At 41.7% G+C, this 16,576-nt stretch overlaps 1 protein-coding gene across 8 annotated transcripts in view; it reads left to right on the plus strand.

Moving 5' to 3' along the window:
• WDR59 (WD repeat domain 59) overlaps positions 1–16,576 on the plus strand; it is a 67,891-nt gene that overhangs the window by 13,257 nt on the left and 38,058 nt on the right. For all 8 annotated transcript variants that reach the window (XR_004973637.1, XR_004973638.1, XR_004973640.1 and 5 more), the window contains exons 6-9: positions 1,299–1,336; positions 4,097–4,185; positions 7,869–7,985; positions 13,737–13,814. Coding sequence is in view for 4 of the 8 variants with exons in the window: in XM_036346228.1 (XP_036202121.1) it covers positions 1,299–1,336; positions 4,097–4,185; positions 7,869–7,985; positions 13,737–13,814 (322 nt within the window). In the remaining 4 variants the exon portion in view is untranslated. The remainder of the gene's footprint in view (positions 1–1,298; positions 1,337–4,096; positions 4,186–7,868; positions 7,986–13,736; positions 13,815–16,576) is intronic.

A 16,576-nucleotide genomic window follows, 5' to 3' on the forward strand; every position in this document is an offset into this window, starting at 1 on the left:
TAAAGTTTATTGTTGAAAATATTACAGATGTCCTCTTCCCCCACCCATCCCATTGACCCCCTCCACCCTGGATCCGTGCCCATCCCCCACAAGGCCTACCACATTATTGTGTAAGTTCTTAATAAATGTCACTTCCCCTCTCCCTTTGTAAAGTGAAGTTCTCTTTACCATAACAGAGGTGACTAACTAGTGGGTATAGCCTGTAGAGTCCCGGAGATGGTCCACTTTTTGCCCTCCCCGGGCTGCTCTGCTCCCAAATGGCAGTGGCTTTGTGATATTTTACATTGAAAGGCGGACTGTACAATGCAGTGTGCAGATGATGTTTTTCAGAGTTGTACACTTGAAACCTATATGGTTTTGTGAACCAATGTCACCCCCATAAATTCAATTTAAAAAAAGAGAGCTTCAATCACCTTGAAGTGCTAACCTGCAGGGAATGCCGGTGACGTCAGCCGTACACACCCTTGTTCCCTAAGAATCCCTTTCACTGGTCCATCAGACCTGTCATATCACAGTACCTGGCCTGTCTTCTACCTTTTGTGATTGACTTATTTCACTTAGTGTAATGTCCTCAAGGTTCATCTATGTTGCAGCATGTGACAGACTCTCCTTCCTTTTTAAGGCCTAATACTATCCCACTGTATGTAAATATCACATTTATCCACTAATCAGTCGATGGACACTTGGGTGCTTCCACCTCTTGGCTGTCGTGAACACCCAGAGTAGTTTTTTACTTTACCTTTGAAATGCTTTGGTAAGGTTCTTGCAGAGTTACCCCTCCATGACTGTCCCCTTGTTCCATTAGGAGAAATGACACCAGGAAGGTATTCTTTTGGCTTTTTCTGCTCCTACATTGGGGTCACCCAGGCCATGCTGTGCTCTTTTTTGTGTGTGTGTTTTGTTGTTGTTGTTAATCCTCACTGGAGGATATTTTCCCATTGATTTTTAGAGGGAGTGGAAGGGAGGGGGAGAGACAGAGAGAAACATCAGGGTGAGAGAGACACATTGATTGGTTGCCTCCCCCATGTGCCCTGACCAGGGCCAGGGATCAAGCCTGCAACCAAGGTATGTGCCCTTGACTGAAATCGATCCCAGGACCCTTCATCCGAAGGCTGACGCTCTAGCCACTGAGCCAAACCAGCTAGGGCTCTTTATGTTCTTTTTAAGGCTCTCACATTCCCACTGATCTCCAAGTACCTACTGAAAGGAAAGTGAAGAAATATGTGCAGAGGGTGAAAAGCACCAGGTGGGTGGTGGCATATGAATTGGGCATTTGATTTCTGACTTTTATATTTCAGAGACACAAGGAAGCCTACCATTGCACTGTCTGCTGTAGGTGAGTGTATATTCCTTCTGTTTGTCTTTATTCTATTCCTTCCATTCTTTCTCTCACACTGACTGTCCACACTCCATGTTTTGTTGTGGCTAGGTGGAATTTTAAGGCCCATATTGCAAAGGACTTGCTTCAGGTTGCTCTTAGAAGTTAGTCAGGACTATTGAGTTGTAGTCAGCAACTTATTTCAGAATGCAAGGACAGGAACCAAATTGATTTGTTTTTAAACTTTTTATTGCGGAGAATTTTAAATGTGTATAAAAATAGCATAAAGTGAAGTACTTTGTGTTCATCATCCAGCATCCACAATTGTCAACATACTGCCAGTCTTATTTCATCTTTACCTCTACTCACTGTCCCACCGCCCACCCTATCCTCTTTGGGATTATTTTGAAGCAAATCCCAGGTATTCTTTCATTTCATCAACAAATATTTCATTAAGTATATTTTACAAGAAAAGAATCCTTTAAAAGACATAATTATATACTGTCAACATACCTAAAAATATTAACAATAGCTTTTTATTATCATCATACACTTGAGTAGTATTCAAATTTCCCGAGCAGGCTGTCTGTCTCTCTTTCTACTTTTTTTTTTTTTACAATTATTTGAATTGGAATCCAAGTAAAGTCCATACTTGCAAATGGTTGATATACTTCTCATCTTTATTAATTGGTAGGGTTCTTCTCCTTTTCCTTTTTTGGTTTGTATTTCTTTTTCTGCAGTTTGTTTATTGAAGAAACCAGGTTGTTTGTCCTGTGGTTTCCCCACATTCTAGATGATGCTGATTGTGTCCCCATGGTTTCATTTAATATGGAGGCACTGCGTCTTTGAAATCTGATCTACCTGTTTTCATTGCTCAGTTGGAATGAACTATTGTTGAGATTCTGCACTGGGCTCTTGTGGAGGGTTCGCACCAGTTCCTGAGAGTCAAACTTGGGTGTAGAACTGGTAAACCTTACTCACAGGGATGAAGCCTAGTCATCAGGATTATCTTTTGGCACCAAGGTCCTACCACGAGGAGATGGAGCGGGCTCTTCTTACTCATTCTCTAGCTGATACGCTTTCTTACAAAAAAACCGGGTCTTCACCACTTATTCTTAGGTGACTTAAGATGCCCCGTGTCTCAAGAAAAAAAACAAAAACAAAAAATACCCTCACCAAAACTAAGCAAGGATAACTCTGGGCCTTATCTCTATTTCCTGTTAGATTCTAAGTCCTTGCTTTTCTCCAGACTTCTTGCTCTTCAAAGCCCTGGATCTACTATGGTATCCCCAATAATAAACACCCACCCAAAGGGAGAGATGTCAAAGCAGAAATATCATGTGTTATCTAAGCAAGAACAAAAAGAGGTGGGAAGGAGGGCCATTGTTTGGTTCTGGTTTAACTTAACTTGATTATTATTATTTTTATTTTATTTTATTTTTTTAAATATATTTTATTGATTTTTTACAGAGAGGAAGGGAGAGAGATAGAGAGTTAGAAACATCGATGAGAGAGAAACATCGATCAGCCGCCTCCTGCACATCTCCCACTGGGGATGTGCCCGCAACCCAGGTACATGCCCTTGACCGGAATTGAACCTGGGACCTTTCAGTCCGCAGGTCGACGCTCTATCCACTGAGCCAAACCGGTTTCGGCATAACTTGATTATTTTTAAGAGTCAGCTATCATTGCTGCTGTGCCCCAGTTTTTCCCATTTCTCAACCTCTTCTGCCGTCTTACAGTGTGCCGCCTCTCTTAAGTAGTAGGTCTTTTGTGGTTGTTCTTTGTGTTTGCAGAGTGGGGAAGGCCTGAGTCCACACAGTGCCTGGGTGTTCCCTTTCCCTGACTCAATGCAGGGCCAGTGGCCGTGTCTAACCACTGATGGGGTGGTGGAGGGGGGTGCACACAACCCTCTGAGGGCAGAATTGGGCAACACTAGAGCTTATTTTTCATCCGAGCTTTGTTCTGCCAACACTGTCCCTCCAAAAAAGAAAGAAAGAAAGAAAGAAAGAAAGAAGGAAGGAAGGAAGGAAGGAAGGAAGGAAGGAAGGAAAGAAAGAAAGAAGGAAAGAAAACAGGGAAGAAAGAAGGAAAGAAAACAGGGAAGGAGCAGGCATTGAGGTTGGGAGTGCAATCCTGGTCATTGAGGTGATGAAGAGCCAGGTTGTGTGATGAGTCAGTTACCAACCAGCAGAGCCATGTTCAGTGTCTGCTCTCTAAGAAACTGCTCAGAGCAGTAACCTGTAGATGCTGCTGATGTTGCTCAGAGGTAACCTGTAGATTTTTTTCCCCCGAGTGAAGTTATCAGGTGACTCCGATCCTGTTCCCATGTGTTATTTAATTCATTTATTTTTTGGCTTTATTTTCTCTTTATGGTGGAGTTGGTGCATGTATAGAAACTTGAAGGATTCTGTGTTTATTTTACCCAGAGCTCATTATCCAGCTCCCCTGGGTATGCTGTCCTCTGATTCCAAAGGTGTTGAGGTCAGCAGCTTTCTACCCTGATTTTTCTTTTTTTTTTTTTTTTTTTTTTTTTTTTTTTTTTAAATATATTTTATTGATTTTTTACAGAGAGGAAGGGAGAGAGATAGAGAGTTAGAAACATCAATGAGAGAGAAACATTGATCAGCTGCTTCCTGCACATCCCCCACTGAGGAAGTGCCTGCAACGCAGGTATATGCCCTTGACCGGAATCGAACCTGGGACCTTTCAGTCCGCAGGCCGACGCTCTATCCGCTGAGCCAAACCGGCTTTGGCTACCCTGATTTTTCTTTGCAGCGGGTGCCTCACAGGTCAAATGGAATAAGAAAAATGCTAATTGCCTTGCCACCAGCCACGATGGGGATGTACGGATATGGGACAAGCGGGTGAGTAATCTCTCTTTTTCCCCAGTTGTCCTTTAATCCCTCCCAGAGGGTAGGACGAGGATGTTGTGAGTAGCAAGGCTCGTCTGAGAGTCTAGCGTGCCTGTGCAGTGTGGTAAATTGCCATTTTCAGACCACAGTACCAGATGATCTTTTGCTTCCTGATCAAACTGGCGTTGAAGGAAGGTAGGGAAGTGAGGCATATGATCAGTGGTTAAGACAATGAACTTGGTTTCTAAAGTTAGAGTCCCATTTTGCTGTCTCCTAAGTATGATATCAGATGAGTCACTGAACGTCTCCAAGCCTCCATTTCCTTATCTTTAAAGTAAAGTTGATAATAATAGTGAGTGTATCATTGAGGAGGTCAATCCTGGGAGACCCAACACTATTCTAGGATGGTCAACTGCCCCAGATTGTAAAGCAAAAACTGTTTGTTCTGGGACATACACCATCCTGGATATCTCCGGTGTAAATGACTGAGATGCGGGGTACTCAGTTACACAAATCTTCCCGTAGGCTTAGCTATCTCATCAGCCCCAAAAGAGCCTACAGACCATATATTCTCCCTTCAACAGCTCCTGTAACTGACAAGCAGGAAGCGGTGTGGGGTCCTTGACTGCTGTTGTAATGGAAAGTATGTAGGACGTTTGGTATGTTGACATGAGGGACAGTAATGATGCAGGGAGAGGGCCTCCCCGGTACCTAACTGCCAGAGGATTGGGCAATAACGCTCCTGTAAGATCTGGGGTCTAAACAGCACTTCCTGCTCTGTGAAGCCCGAGGCTGGAGATCCTCAGCCTTTGGGGGAGCACCTACTTTGAGTTTTCCTGAAACTTGTTCAGGGTCTGTCCCAACTCTGGTGTTGCCTGGAAAGTCTCAGTTTTGCTTCTGGCTGCCCTGCTCCCTTCCCTCTTAGCAGGAAGTAAGGCCTTATAGTTGCATAGCGGAGAGGGAATGAAGCAGAGATTGGGGGTCTGCTGGATTGGCTGCCAGGACTGCGGGGGAAGTCATGTGCTGGCTGAAGCTTTCAGCCTTAGTAGCTCTTAGGGGAGAAGGAGATTTTATAAATAGAGGCTGGACAGGTGTATCTTCCGTATGTTTTTGTCTCTGTCCCTTTAGTCCAGTCTGGTAGTAGTCATTCTTCCACCCTCTTTATTTCTTAAAGTGGTGACTGGGTTTATTCTTTTTGTCACTAGCATAGCATTTACATATAGTGAATAGTTTAAATGAAATGTGTGGTTAAGTTAATTGTAGTGAATCCCTATTTGCTATAGAATGCTTTCAGAGTCATAGGCAAAAGAAACACTTTGGTATTTAGCCAGGATCTCTGCCAAAACAGTACCTGTGTTCCTTATTTTTTTTTTTTTAAATAAAGAATTGTAAGTTTATTAGGTCATCTGGAAAACCAGATGGGCTGAGTCCCAAATGGCACCAGCCTGTGTGCCTTATCTTGAAGTACATACAGCCAAACTGTTCCTTCCTAGTCTTTTGATTGGTCCACTAATAACCCTGACTTCCCCCAGCAAGCCTTTTATCTATTTGGTTTAAGGGGTTTTAACTTTATTTTTGGCTATTAATAACTTAAGACTTCTGCTGAGATGGATTGTAAAGCTGGTTGGTTTTATTTCTCTGGCACTTCTAGTGTCAGAGCAGCACTGATGGCAGCCAGCCTCAGAGGCTTAAAAAAGTGCAGTATCAGTGGTGAGGTTGGAGTGTATTATCAGTGTGACGGATAATACTTATGTTTACTAAGCATTTCTGATGCACAGGCATTGTTCTAAGAACTTTATGTGTAGCCGGAGCCGGTTTGGCTCGGTGGATGGAGCGTCGGCCTGTGGACTGGGGGTCCCAGGTTCGATTCCGGTAGGGGGCATGCGCCTTGGTTGTGGGCGCATCCCCAGTCGGGGATGTGCAGGAGGCAGCTGATTGGCTGATTGATGTTTCTCTCTCATCGATGTTTCTGGCTCTCTATCTCTCTCCCTTCCTCTCTGTGGGGAGTCAGTGGAATATATTTTTTTTAAAAAAAGAACTTTATGTGTATTGGTTTATTTCTCTTTATAACTAGTCTTTAAAGTCGGTACTATTGTGATCCCTGTTCTGCAGATGAGTAAACGTAGGCACAGTTTGTTCTAGGATTTTAACCCAGGGAGGCTAGTTCTGGAGACTGCCCTAATACATGCTCTTTAGAGCAAGTATAAAAAGAAAATAATCATTCATAGTCCTATTACCCAGAGACAAATGCTAACATTTTGATATTTTATTTCCTTCTTAATTTTTCATGGTTTATCATATCATATATGTAGTTATATATACTTTTTTCACTTAACATTACATTTTCCTCATGTTATAATCTCTAAGTATAATTATTTTAGAAATATTTATTTATTAAATTTTGTTGTTAATCCTCACCCAAGGATATTTTTCTATTGATTTTTAGAGATAGTGGAAGGGAGTAGGAGAGACAGAAACATTGATGTGAGAGAGACACATCGATTGGTTGCCTCCCGTTTGTGCCTGGACTGGGAATTAAACCCACAACCTAGGTATGTGCCCTGACCAGAAATTGAACCCCCAACCTTTTGGTGTACAGGATGCTGCTGCAAGAAACTGAGTCCCCCAGCCAGCACTCTAAGTATAACTTAAAAAAAAATGTTTTTATTGCTTTCGGAGAGAGGGAGGGAGAGGGAGGGAGAGATAGAAACATCAGTGATGAGAGAGGATCATCAATTGGCTGCCTCCTGCATGCTCCCCACAAGGAATCGAACCCCCCAACCCAGGCATGTGCTTTGACCAGGAATCGAACCTCGACCTCCTGGTTCATAGGCCGACACCCAACCACTGAGCAACACCGGCCAGGCTCTAAGTATAACTTTTAATGGCTGCTTCATATTGTATCAGAAAGCTGTACTAGAATTGATTTAAAAATTTTAATCATTCCCCATTACTATTTGTATTGTTTCTGGTTTTCTGGTGTTCCATGAAATTCCAAGATGAACATCTTTTGTATCTAAAGCTTTCTGTGAATTTGGAATATTCCCTTGAGAAAGGAAAATTTTAAGTCTCTTGATAAAATCTGTCAAATCCGCCCCTCCCCCCCCAAAGGTTTTGGTATTTTATATATACAGCAGCAGTGATAAATGCAGACTCTGCATTGAGTATTATTTATAGGTATCTTTTAATTTGATAGCTTAAACATATTTTATGTATTATTTGAGGTTTCCTTTTGAGCTTGTTTATTTTTATATGCTTATTAATTGTGTAGTGTTTTCTTTTGTGATGTGTGTTCATTCTTTTTTGGGGTCTTGGTCACATATATATTGGAAGTTTTCAGGATTGACACTGGATCTGTTTGGACATCACAGCCCCTCTTCTTGGGTGATCCTGAGGAAGGGGAGCAAGAATTGCAGACCATAATACTAATGGGGAAAAGCCCCCACTATCTCGTATTCTTCATGAAAGCCTGTCAGGGGCTGGAGTGGAAAGAGATTAGGCTCCCAGAGCCATATACAGAGCATGGGTGAAGGAGAGCAGGATAAGTGTTGTTGTTGGTTGTAAACCAAACAAAGGGTTTCTTAAAGATAGAGACCGTATCTAGCATTTTTGTATCCCCGCTCATCACCCTGCAGACTATGTTGTAGACTCGAGTTTTTTCTAAATAGGCAATACAATGTGCTGGTCTTTTGCAGAAACCTAGTACGGCAGTGGAATATCTAGCAGCCCATCTGTCCAAAATCCACGGCCTGGACTGGCACCCAGACAGCGAGCACATTCTTGCTACCTCCAGTCAAGATAATTCTGTCAAGGTGAGTGGTACCCCAGTGGGGAAGTTGGGGAGCTGTGTTTGGGAGGCATCAGTTTGTGTTTGTGAGGCAACACTTTCTTCTGAAGGAAAGCTACAGTATGTTGGCGCAGTCTGTGTGTTTCAGGGGTGCATGTGCTTGTTGGGGAGCTGAGCAAGTAAACCTGGTTATGTAGACCAGTAGGAGTGATATAGTAGCATATCTATGTATATAAAAGCCCAGCGACCAGAATGGCGGAATGACCAAAATGACCGGTGGCTATGACACTCACTGGGGCAGCCAACCAGCCTGATTGATGCCCTCCCCCTCCTGGCCGGCTCCACTCCCAATTGGCCCCCAACGCCCCAATCGGAGGCAGGGCCAGCCAGCCAACTGCCCGCAGCCCCTCCCCCTGACTGGCCCTGGCCTCAGTCAGCCCCCAACACCCCAATTGGGGTGGGGCCAGCTGGCAACTGCCTGCGGCCCCTCCCCCCTGCCGGCCCGGCTTGATGAGCCCCCATTGGGGAGGGCTGGCCAGACCCCACCCATGCACCAATTCTAGCACCAGGCCTCTAGTATCTGATGACTCCTGGACTTTGTTCCTTTCCCCTTGTGAAAGGAAGTCAGAAACAAAAGCATTTAGAAAGGAAAAGAAGTTTACTGACAAAGAAGTTGCCAGGAAGTCAGATTTCAGAAGGACTGGCTCAGCAAAGAAAAAGCACAACAGACATATAAGGAAAGGAGAAGAGCCCACAGAATTGTTAAGGTTACCAAGTTTACCATTAGTCTATCTGGGGTGGAAAAACAGCAGAAGTCAGGAACAGAGTTGTTTTATTAGAGATTCTTTAGCTTACAAGAAATGCTCAAGGTTCATGTGTTTGGGTGACTCTATTATTTTTGGTTTATCTCAGAGTGTAGTGTTTCTTATTGTTTGTTTTTCTTCTCTGACTGTGGCATGTGATGTGTGTGCCCACTTATTCAAAAGGATGCAGGGCACGGAGTCAGCCTCGCTATACAGTTCCTCCTTGTGGTCAAGCCTCTGCCTGGAAGGTCAGAGATTTAACCACAAAAATTTGCTTAGCAATTTTGTGATTCAGCATCATTAATTTAATGCTTTGCTTTATTTTCATAGGCATGCTCGTCTTTTTGATATGTTTAGCAAAACTAAAACCATACATACACTAAGGCTTGAAAGTTAACTACTCTCTTGAGATTTGTAAAACCTCCAGGGTTGTACTTGACGTTTCTGTGCCAGAAGTGGTTTTCTTGTTTCTTTATTTTATTTTATTTTATTTTACCCACATGGGCTTCTTTTTTTTTTTTATTGCTTAAAGTATTACAAAGAGTATTACATATGTCTTCCCCCCCCCTCGCCCCCCCTTGACATTCCCCCGGCCTCCCCTACCCCCCAGTGGCTTGTGTCCATTGGTTATGCTTATATGCATGCATACAAGTCCTTCAGTTGATCTCTTACCTCCCCCCTCCCGCCCCCAAAACCTCACTGGCCTTCCTGCTGTAGTTTGACAGTCTGTTCGATGCTGCTCTGCCTCTGTATCTATTTTTGTTCATCAGTTTATGATAGTCTTTATTATCCATAAATGAGTGAGATCATGTGGTATTTTTCTTTCATTGACTGTCTTATTTCACTTAGCATAATGCTCTCCAGTTCCATCCATGCTGTTGCAAATGGTAAGAATTCCTTCTTTTCTACAGCAGCATAGTATTCCATTGTGTAGATGTACCACAGTTTTCTAATCCATTCATCTGCTGATGGGCACTTAGGTTGTTTCCAGATCTTCGCTATGGTAAATTGTGCTGCTATGAACATAGGGGTGCATATATCCTTTCTGATTAGTGTTTCTGTTTTCTTGGGATATATTCTTAGAAGTGGGATCACTGGGTCAAATGGGAGTTCCATTTTTAACTTTTTGAGGAAACGCCATACTGTCTTCCATAGAGGCTGCACCAGTCTGCATTCCCACCAGCAGTGCACGAGTGTTCCCTTTTCTCCGCATCCTCTCCAGCACTTGTCGTTTGTTGATTTGTTGATGATAGCCAGTCTGACAGGTGTGAGATGATGCCTCATTGTTGTTTTGATTTGCATCTCTCGGATGATTAGTGACTTTGAGCATGTTTTCATATGTCTCTTGGCTTTCTGAATGTCCTCTTTTGAAAGGTGTCTATTTAGGTCCTTTGCCCATTTTTTGATTGGATTGTTTATCTTCCTTTTGTTAAGTTGTATGAGTTCCCTATAAATTTTGGAGATTAGGCCCTTATCAGATATGATATTGGCAAATATGTTTTCCCACGCAGTGGGTTTTCTTGTTTTGTTGATGGTTTCTTTTGCTGTGCAGAAGCTTTTTATTTTGATGTAGTCCCATTTGTTTATTTTCTCTTTAGTTTCCAATGTCCTAGGAGCAGTATCAGTGAAGAAATTGCTTCGGCATATGTCTGAGATTTTGTTGCCTTTGGATTCCTCTAGTATTTTTATGGTTTCCCGTCTTACATTTAAGTCCTTTATCCATTTTTAGTTTATTTTTGTGTATGGTGTAAGTTGGTGGTCTAGTTTCATTTTTTTTGTTTCTTCGTTTTAGATTTGGATTTTTGTCCCCCATCCCCTCCCGATCAGCTTGTCTTCCAAGCTTAGGAACCAGAAACCAACCAATTCACCTCTGCCTTTATCTTTGAGGTCCCCAAGTTTGTCATTGTTCATTGACATTTTTACTACATATGAGGCTGGGATCCCATAGGCAATAAAGCAGGTAATAGGCAAGGCCCACGTGTGAAACACAGTCCTTGTTCCTTACCTATAGGTTTAGCTTATGAATCAAGTGAAGCTTTTGGCATGGTACTTACTTTTCCACTATATTCTGGTAAGAAGGAAGACAGTTATTACTGAATGTATGTAAATAACATAACTGTAAAAAGTAAAATAATTTAGAGGCACATTGTATAATATTCAACCATTATTCTTACTAATTTGTAGAAAGGATGAATATGTCATTTTCCCCCCTACACAATCATTTTCTTACATTTACCTGACAGTTTATTAACTTATAACTTGTGGTAATAATTTTCATTGTATTTTTAGTGTCTGAATTCTCTGGGATCAGCTGGAACAAGCATTGAATGAGTGTTTCAGTTCAGTTTGTAAATTGTTAACTGTAAAACGCTTGAATTAAGAAGATGGGAAATGATTTTTTTTAAAGGATTTTCTTATATAGCCATTAAAAATAGAACATTAACCACAATGAAACTGGTTTTTTCCTGATCTTGGTTTAAGCAGTCTATTTCAGAAAATTGCCTCAGACTGAGTCCTGGAAATCCAAGCACGGTCCTTTGGGTACATTCTGAGAGATGAGTGTCTGGCCACAGATCAAGGTCAGCCTTATTGAGAATCTGTACCCCTGAGGCTATTCGAGAACCTGGTTCTTTCCTTCTTGATTGAAACCTTTCTTATAGTTCTTCAGAAAACTTGCTTTCTGATCTGTAGCTTGTAGCTGGGGCCCTTTGGCAGTGGTAAGAGAAAAGCAGAAATCGCCTGTGGATGGGAGGACGGCATGGCTCTGATTAATGTATTATAATAACCACCTCTATCAGAGAAAAACATAGAGAAGACCTCTAGTCACATGTAACTCCATCACTGATTGCCTTGAGAATAAGAATTTGTTATGAACATGAGGACTTTGTCAGATCTCCAGGGTCCTCCCATTTATCCCGTCAGTGATATGTTATAATTGTCACCAACTGTTGAATATATTTAAACCTAGAAGCAAAATCATTTTTTTTAAAAAAAGGATTAATTTTGTTAATTGTCATACCAATCTTTGTTTCTAACCTGAAAAGTATACAACTGAAATGCATTCAGAGTAACAGTATTTTAGTTGTAGATAATTAACCCAGGGAGGTGGAACTTCTCTTTCACTTGCTAGCATGGTGGACTTGCTAGCATGAAATCATTGTATTGAGCTAATTAAAAATCTGGAGAATGCCAAGCCTATCTAATATTTCAAGTTTCCCTTCTTTTACAAGTTGATGGAGTAAGTTATAGTTTACCTTATGGCTATCTGGGAAACCCAAAAGCAGTTTAGATGGAAAAGACATCTTAACAGTTTTATAAGTTTGAACATGGGGCCTGGATTTGGCAAAAAAGAGTTGTCAGAAGAAACAAGAATTATTGCATGCTATGCCTTTATAGTTACACTCTCCCCAACCCCCAACTTCTGGCAACCATGGATCCGTTCTCCATCATTATAGTTTTGTGTTTTGCAAATGTCATTAAAATGGAATCATGTAGTATGTAACTTTTTGAGGCTGGCTTCTTTCATTCAGCATAACATCTTTAAGATTTGTCCAAGTTATTTGAAGAATCAATAGTTCTGTCCTGGCCTGTGTTTCTCAGTGGTTAGAGTGTTGGCCTGTGCATTTAAGGGTCATGGGTTTGATATCCTGTGAAGGGCACATATCTAGGTTCCAGGTTTGATCCCCAGCCCTGGTTGGGGCATGTGCAGGAGGCAACTAATCGATGTGTGTCTCTCTCACATCGATGTTTCTCTCCCTCTTTCCCTCCCTTCTACTCTCTCTAAAAATCAATGGAAAAAAATATAGTCAAGTAAGGATTAATTTAAAAAAAACCAATAGTTCTTATACTTTTACCTGTTGAGTAATAATCCATTGTATGGATAGACTACAATTTATTATCTGTTGACCCATTGGATAACATTTGGGCTGTTTCCAGTTTTGGGCCATTGTAAATAGAGCTGCTATAACCATGCATGTATAGATTTTTTTGTGTGTGAATATAAATTTTCAGTTTTCTAGGATAAATACATAGAAGTGGGATCACTGGGTCTTATGGTAGGTGTGCATTTAACTTTTAAAGAAACTGCAAAACTGTTTTCCAGAGTGGCTTCTGTCTGTTTTTGAAAATAATTTCTTAATACCCCAATAGTTCAGAGTTTCACTGTTGGTCCTCCTGCCATGGTGCTTTGCTATTTTCTGCTCTCATGACGAGTGCTGCACTCCCAAGTGTATTTGTCTCTCCATTGTAAGCACAGGTGTCATCTCTAAGGGAGAGTTTGTATCTGGCTCACTTTGTGTAACTGCAGCTTCAAGTCCCACACCTTCCACGTAGGTGTGGGCGAATGAGTGGGTTGTTGGGCACACAGATAGTTGCATAGCCACCTTTTTCCTGTGTGACCTTGGGCAAGTTCCATGGGTTAGTAATTTTAGCTTCTCCGTTTGCAAAAGAGATTGATAACACTCATTATATGGTTGTTGTAAAGATTTAATGGGATAAAAACTTAAAAGCTCTAAACATTTGTCTGAAATGCAATAAGTAGTCAGAACATTGCAGCTATTATTGTTAGTTAAATTACTCTACTTGTGAAAGTGATAGAGGTTGAAAACATGTCACTCTTACCTTTCAACTAGGAATGTTGTCTAACAGGCAGGCTGACAGTGATCTGCCCCAGTGTGGTCCTCGTGAAGTCCGAAAATTCTCTTGTAATGGTTATGAGTGTGAACAGGTTTTCTTTGTGTCTCTGCAACAGTAGCATGGCCGTGGGGCTGACTGAAATGCACTATTGAAATGTATCTTTAGAGCAGCAGTCGCCAGCCTTTCGGACCTCACGGACCACCAGTGGTCTGCAGACCACCGATTGGCGACCGCTGGTTTAGAGGACAAAACAATGAGTTCAAAGGCTGTTTGTATTTCAGTAGTTGAGTTTTTTAATGGCATTTATTTCACAAATTATCTTTCTTTCTTTCTTCCAGTTCTGGGATTACCGCCAGCCTCGGAAATACCTCAATATTCTCCCTTGCCAGGTGCCTGTCTGGAAGGCCAGATACACTGTGAGTGTGACACCTGTCTTGTGTTGGGAAACTTCCATCTTGGTGTTCCAGACTCTTTATGAGGCAGTTTTCTCTTTCTGTCTTGATTTAGGGGTGGGTCAAAGGTGGTCATGCTGGTATAAAAGATGTTATCCACTGAAAAATGTACCCTTGGGCCCTGGCCAGTGTGGCTCAGTTGGTTGGTACGCCATTCCATATACCAGAAAGTGGCAGGTTTGATTCCCAGTCAGGGCACATACCAGGTTATGGGTTCCATCCCCGGTCAGGGCGTACAGGAGGCAGTTGACCAGTGTTCCTCACTCACATTGATGTCTCTCTCTAACATTGATGTTTCTCTCTCCCTCTCTCTCTCCAATTAAAAATAATTTTTAAAAATTTAAAAATTTACCCTTGGAATTTTGGGTAAGAATCTGTACTAAAATTACTAACCAAAGTTAGACTGAGAAGCTAGGTAGTGGGAAGGTGGTCACTAGAAGCAGGGGAAGAGGGTCAGATGAAAGCAGAGGGTGGAGAGACTTGTGGTCAGTGGATTGTGATGGAAAGAACTCTGGCTTTAGATTCAGAAGACCTGGGTTTTGGGCCCAGCAATGCCACTTAATTCCCCCCCTCCATCTTTATTGAGCTACAATTGATATATAATATTGTGCAAGTTCAAGTTGCACAACATGTTAATTTGATACACTTATATGTTGCAAAACGATTATCACCATAGCATTAGCTAACACCTCCATCACATAATTACCATTTCTTTTTTGTGATGAGAACATGCAAGATTTACTCTCTTAGCAACTTTCAAGTATGTAATGCGGTGTTACTAACTTTAATCACTCTGTTGTACATTAGATCCCTAGAATGTAATCATTTTATAACCGGAAGTTTGTACCCTCTGACCAACTTTCCTCTTCTTCCCCTCTCCTCAGCCCTGTAATTGATATTTTACTTGGTGTTTCTATGAGTTCAGTCTTTTTAGATTCTACATATAAATGATGTCATACAGTATTTGTCTTTCTCTGACTTACTTTACTTAGCATAATGCCCTCAAGGTTCATCCACATTGTGGTAAATGGCAGCATTTCCTTCTTTTTCATGGCTGAGTAATATTCCATTGTGTGTGTGTGTACACGTGTGTGTGTGTGTGTGTGTGTGTGTGTGTGTGTCACATTTTTATCATTCACCATTGATAGACACTTCGGTTTCCATATTTTGGCTTGTGAATAATGCAGCAATGAGATATTTAATATTTGTGTGGCCTTTGGCAAGCCATTTGGTATTTTTGAGCAATAGTTATCTCCTTTGTAAAATATGAATAATAATTTTTGCAATGCCTTCCTTTTTTATTGTGATAAAATTCACCATTTTAAAATGTGCAATTCAGTGGCATTTAGTATATGCACAATATGCCTTCCTTTTGAAAAATCATATATGAAAATGTTTTATAAATCATAAAGTACCATGAATATAGGGAGTAGGCTATTATCAACATTCCAACAATTATTTCATTGCCACATTGGTAGCTGCTGATCAGAGGTAATGTATTTCTCTTAGTGTCACTTTGAAAAGGGAGGATAGGGATGGATAAAGGTACTTTTATACATTAGGCTGTTACCCTGGGGCATTGTGGAGCTTAGAGGATAATTGGGTATTAAGTGGCTTTTGCATTGTTAGCAGCAGATGTTGACAACAACAGATGTTGTTCTTTTTTCCCAATAGTTTATTGATTTTTTTAGAGAGAGAGGAAGGGAGAGGGAGAGAGGGATTGCCCTTGGCCAGGAATCGACTCGGCAACCTCCTCCTGGTGTGCAGGATGACAACCCAACTAACTAGGTCACACCAGTCAAGGCAGATGTTGTTCTTTTTTCTTTTCTTTTCTTTTCTTTTCTTTTCTTTTCTTTCTTTTCTTTCTTTTCTTTTCTTTTCTTTTCTTTCTTTTCTTTCCTTTCCCTTTCTTCCTTTCTTCCTTTCTTCCTTTCTTCCTTTCTTCCTTTCTTCCTTTCTTCCTTCCTTCCTCCCTTCCTTCCTCCCTCCCTCCCTCCCTCCCTCCCTCCCTCCCTCCCTCCCTTCCTTCCTTCCTTCCTTCCTTCCTTCCTTCCTTCCTTCCTTTCTTTCTTTTTTAATGTATCTTTATTGATTTCAGAGACAAGGGAGAGGAAGAGATAGATAGAAACATTAATGATGAGAGAGAATCATTGATTGGCTGCCTCCTGCATGCCCCCTACTGGGGATCAAACCCGCAACCCAGGCATGTGCCCTTGACCGGAATCAAACCTGGGACCCTTCAGTCCGCAGGTCGACACTCTATCCACTGAGCCAAACCAGCTAGGGCAGATGTTGTTCTTATGAATAGAAATACTTCTCTGGATTAATATGTTTGTTTTTTAAAAAAAACCAAACAGAGAAGTCTAGAAGTGCTGCCAGGAGGGGAGGTAGAGATAAATGTGCTCTAGGTAATGATGGTTTATTCCCTAAAGACCAGTGTCTAATCATCAAACAAATGGGCCCCTTAGCTGCCTAGCAGATTGGGTGTTGATAAGTAAAATCTGTCAGACCTCAAACTAACTGGGAGGTTTTTTTTGAATAGCTGTAGTACTTGGGGGCAGTGGGAAGGTTGTGGTTCACATGGATGGTATGCCCGTGGTGCATTTCCTCGAGACAGGAATTGTGCTTGCTGCTCTGGCCTTTTCCCCAGCGTGCCTTGCATGCTCACTCTGGGAAAGTGCTCAGTAACTCATGAAGGAGCTCAGGGAGAGTAGGTAGGATACGAA

The sequence above is a fragment of the Myotis myotis genome, unplaced genomic scaffold (assembly GCF_014108235.1).
Source record: "Myotis myotis isolate mMyoMyo1 unplaced genomic scaffold, mMyoMyo1.p scaffold_m19_p_19, whole genome shotgun sequence".
Taxonomy (NCBI): Eukaryota; Metazoa; Chordata; class Mammalia; order Chiroptera; family Vespertilionidae; genus Myotis; species Myotis myotis.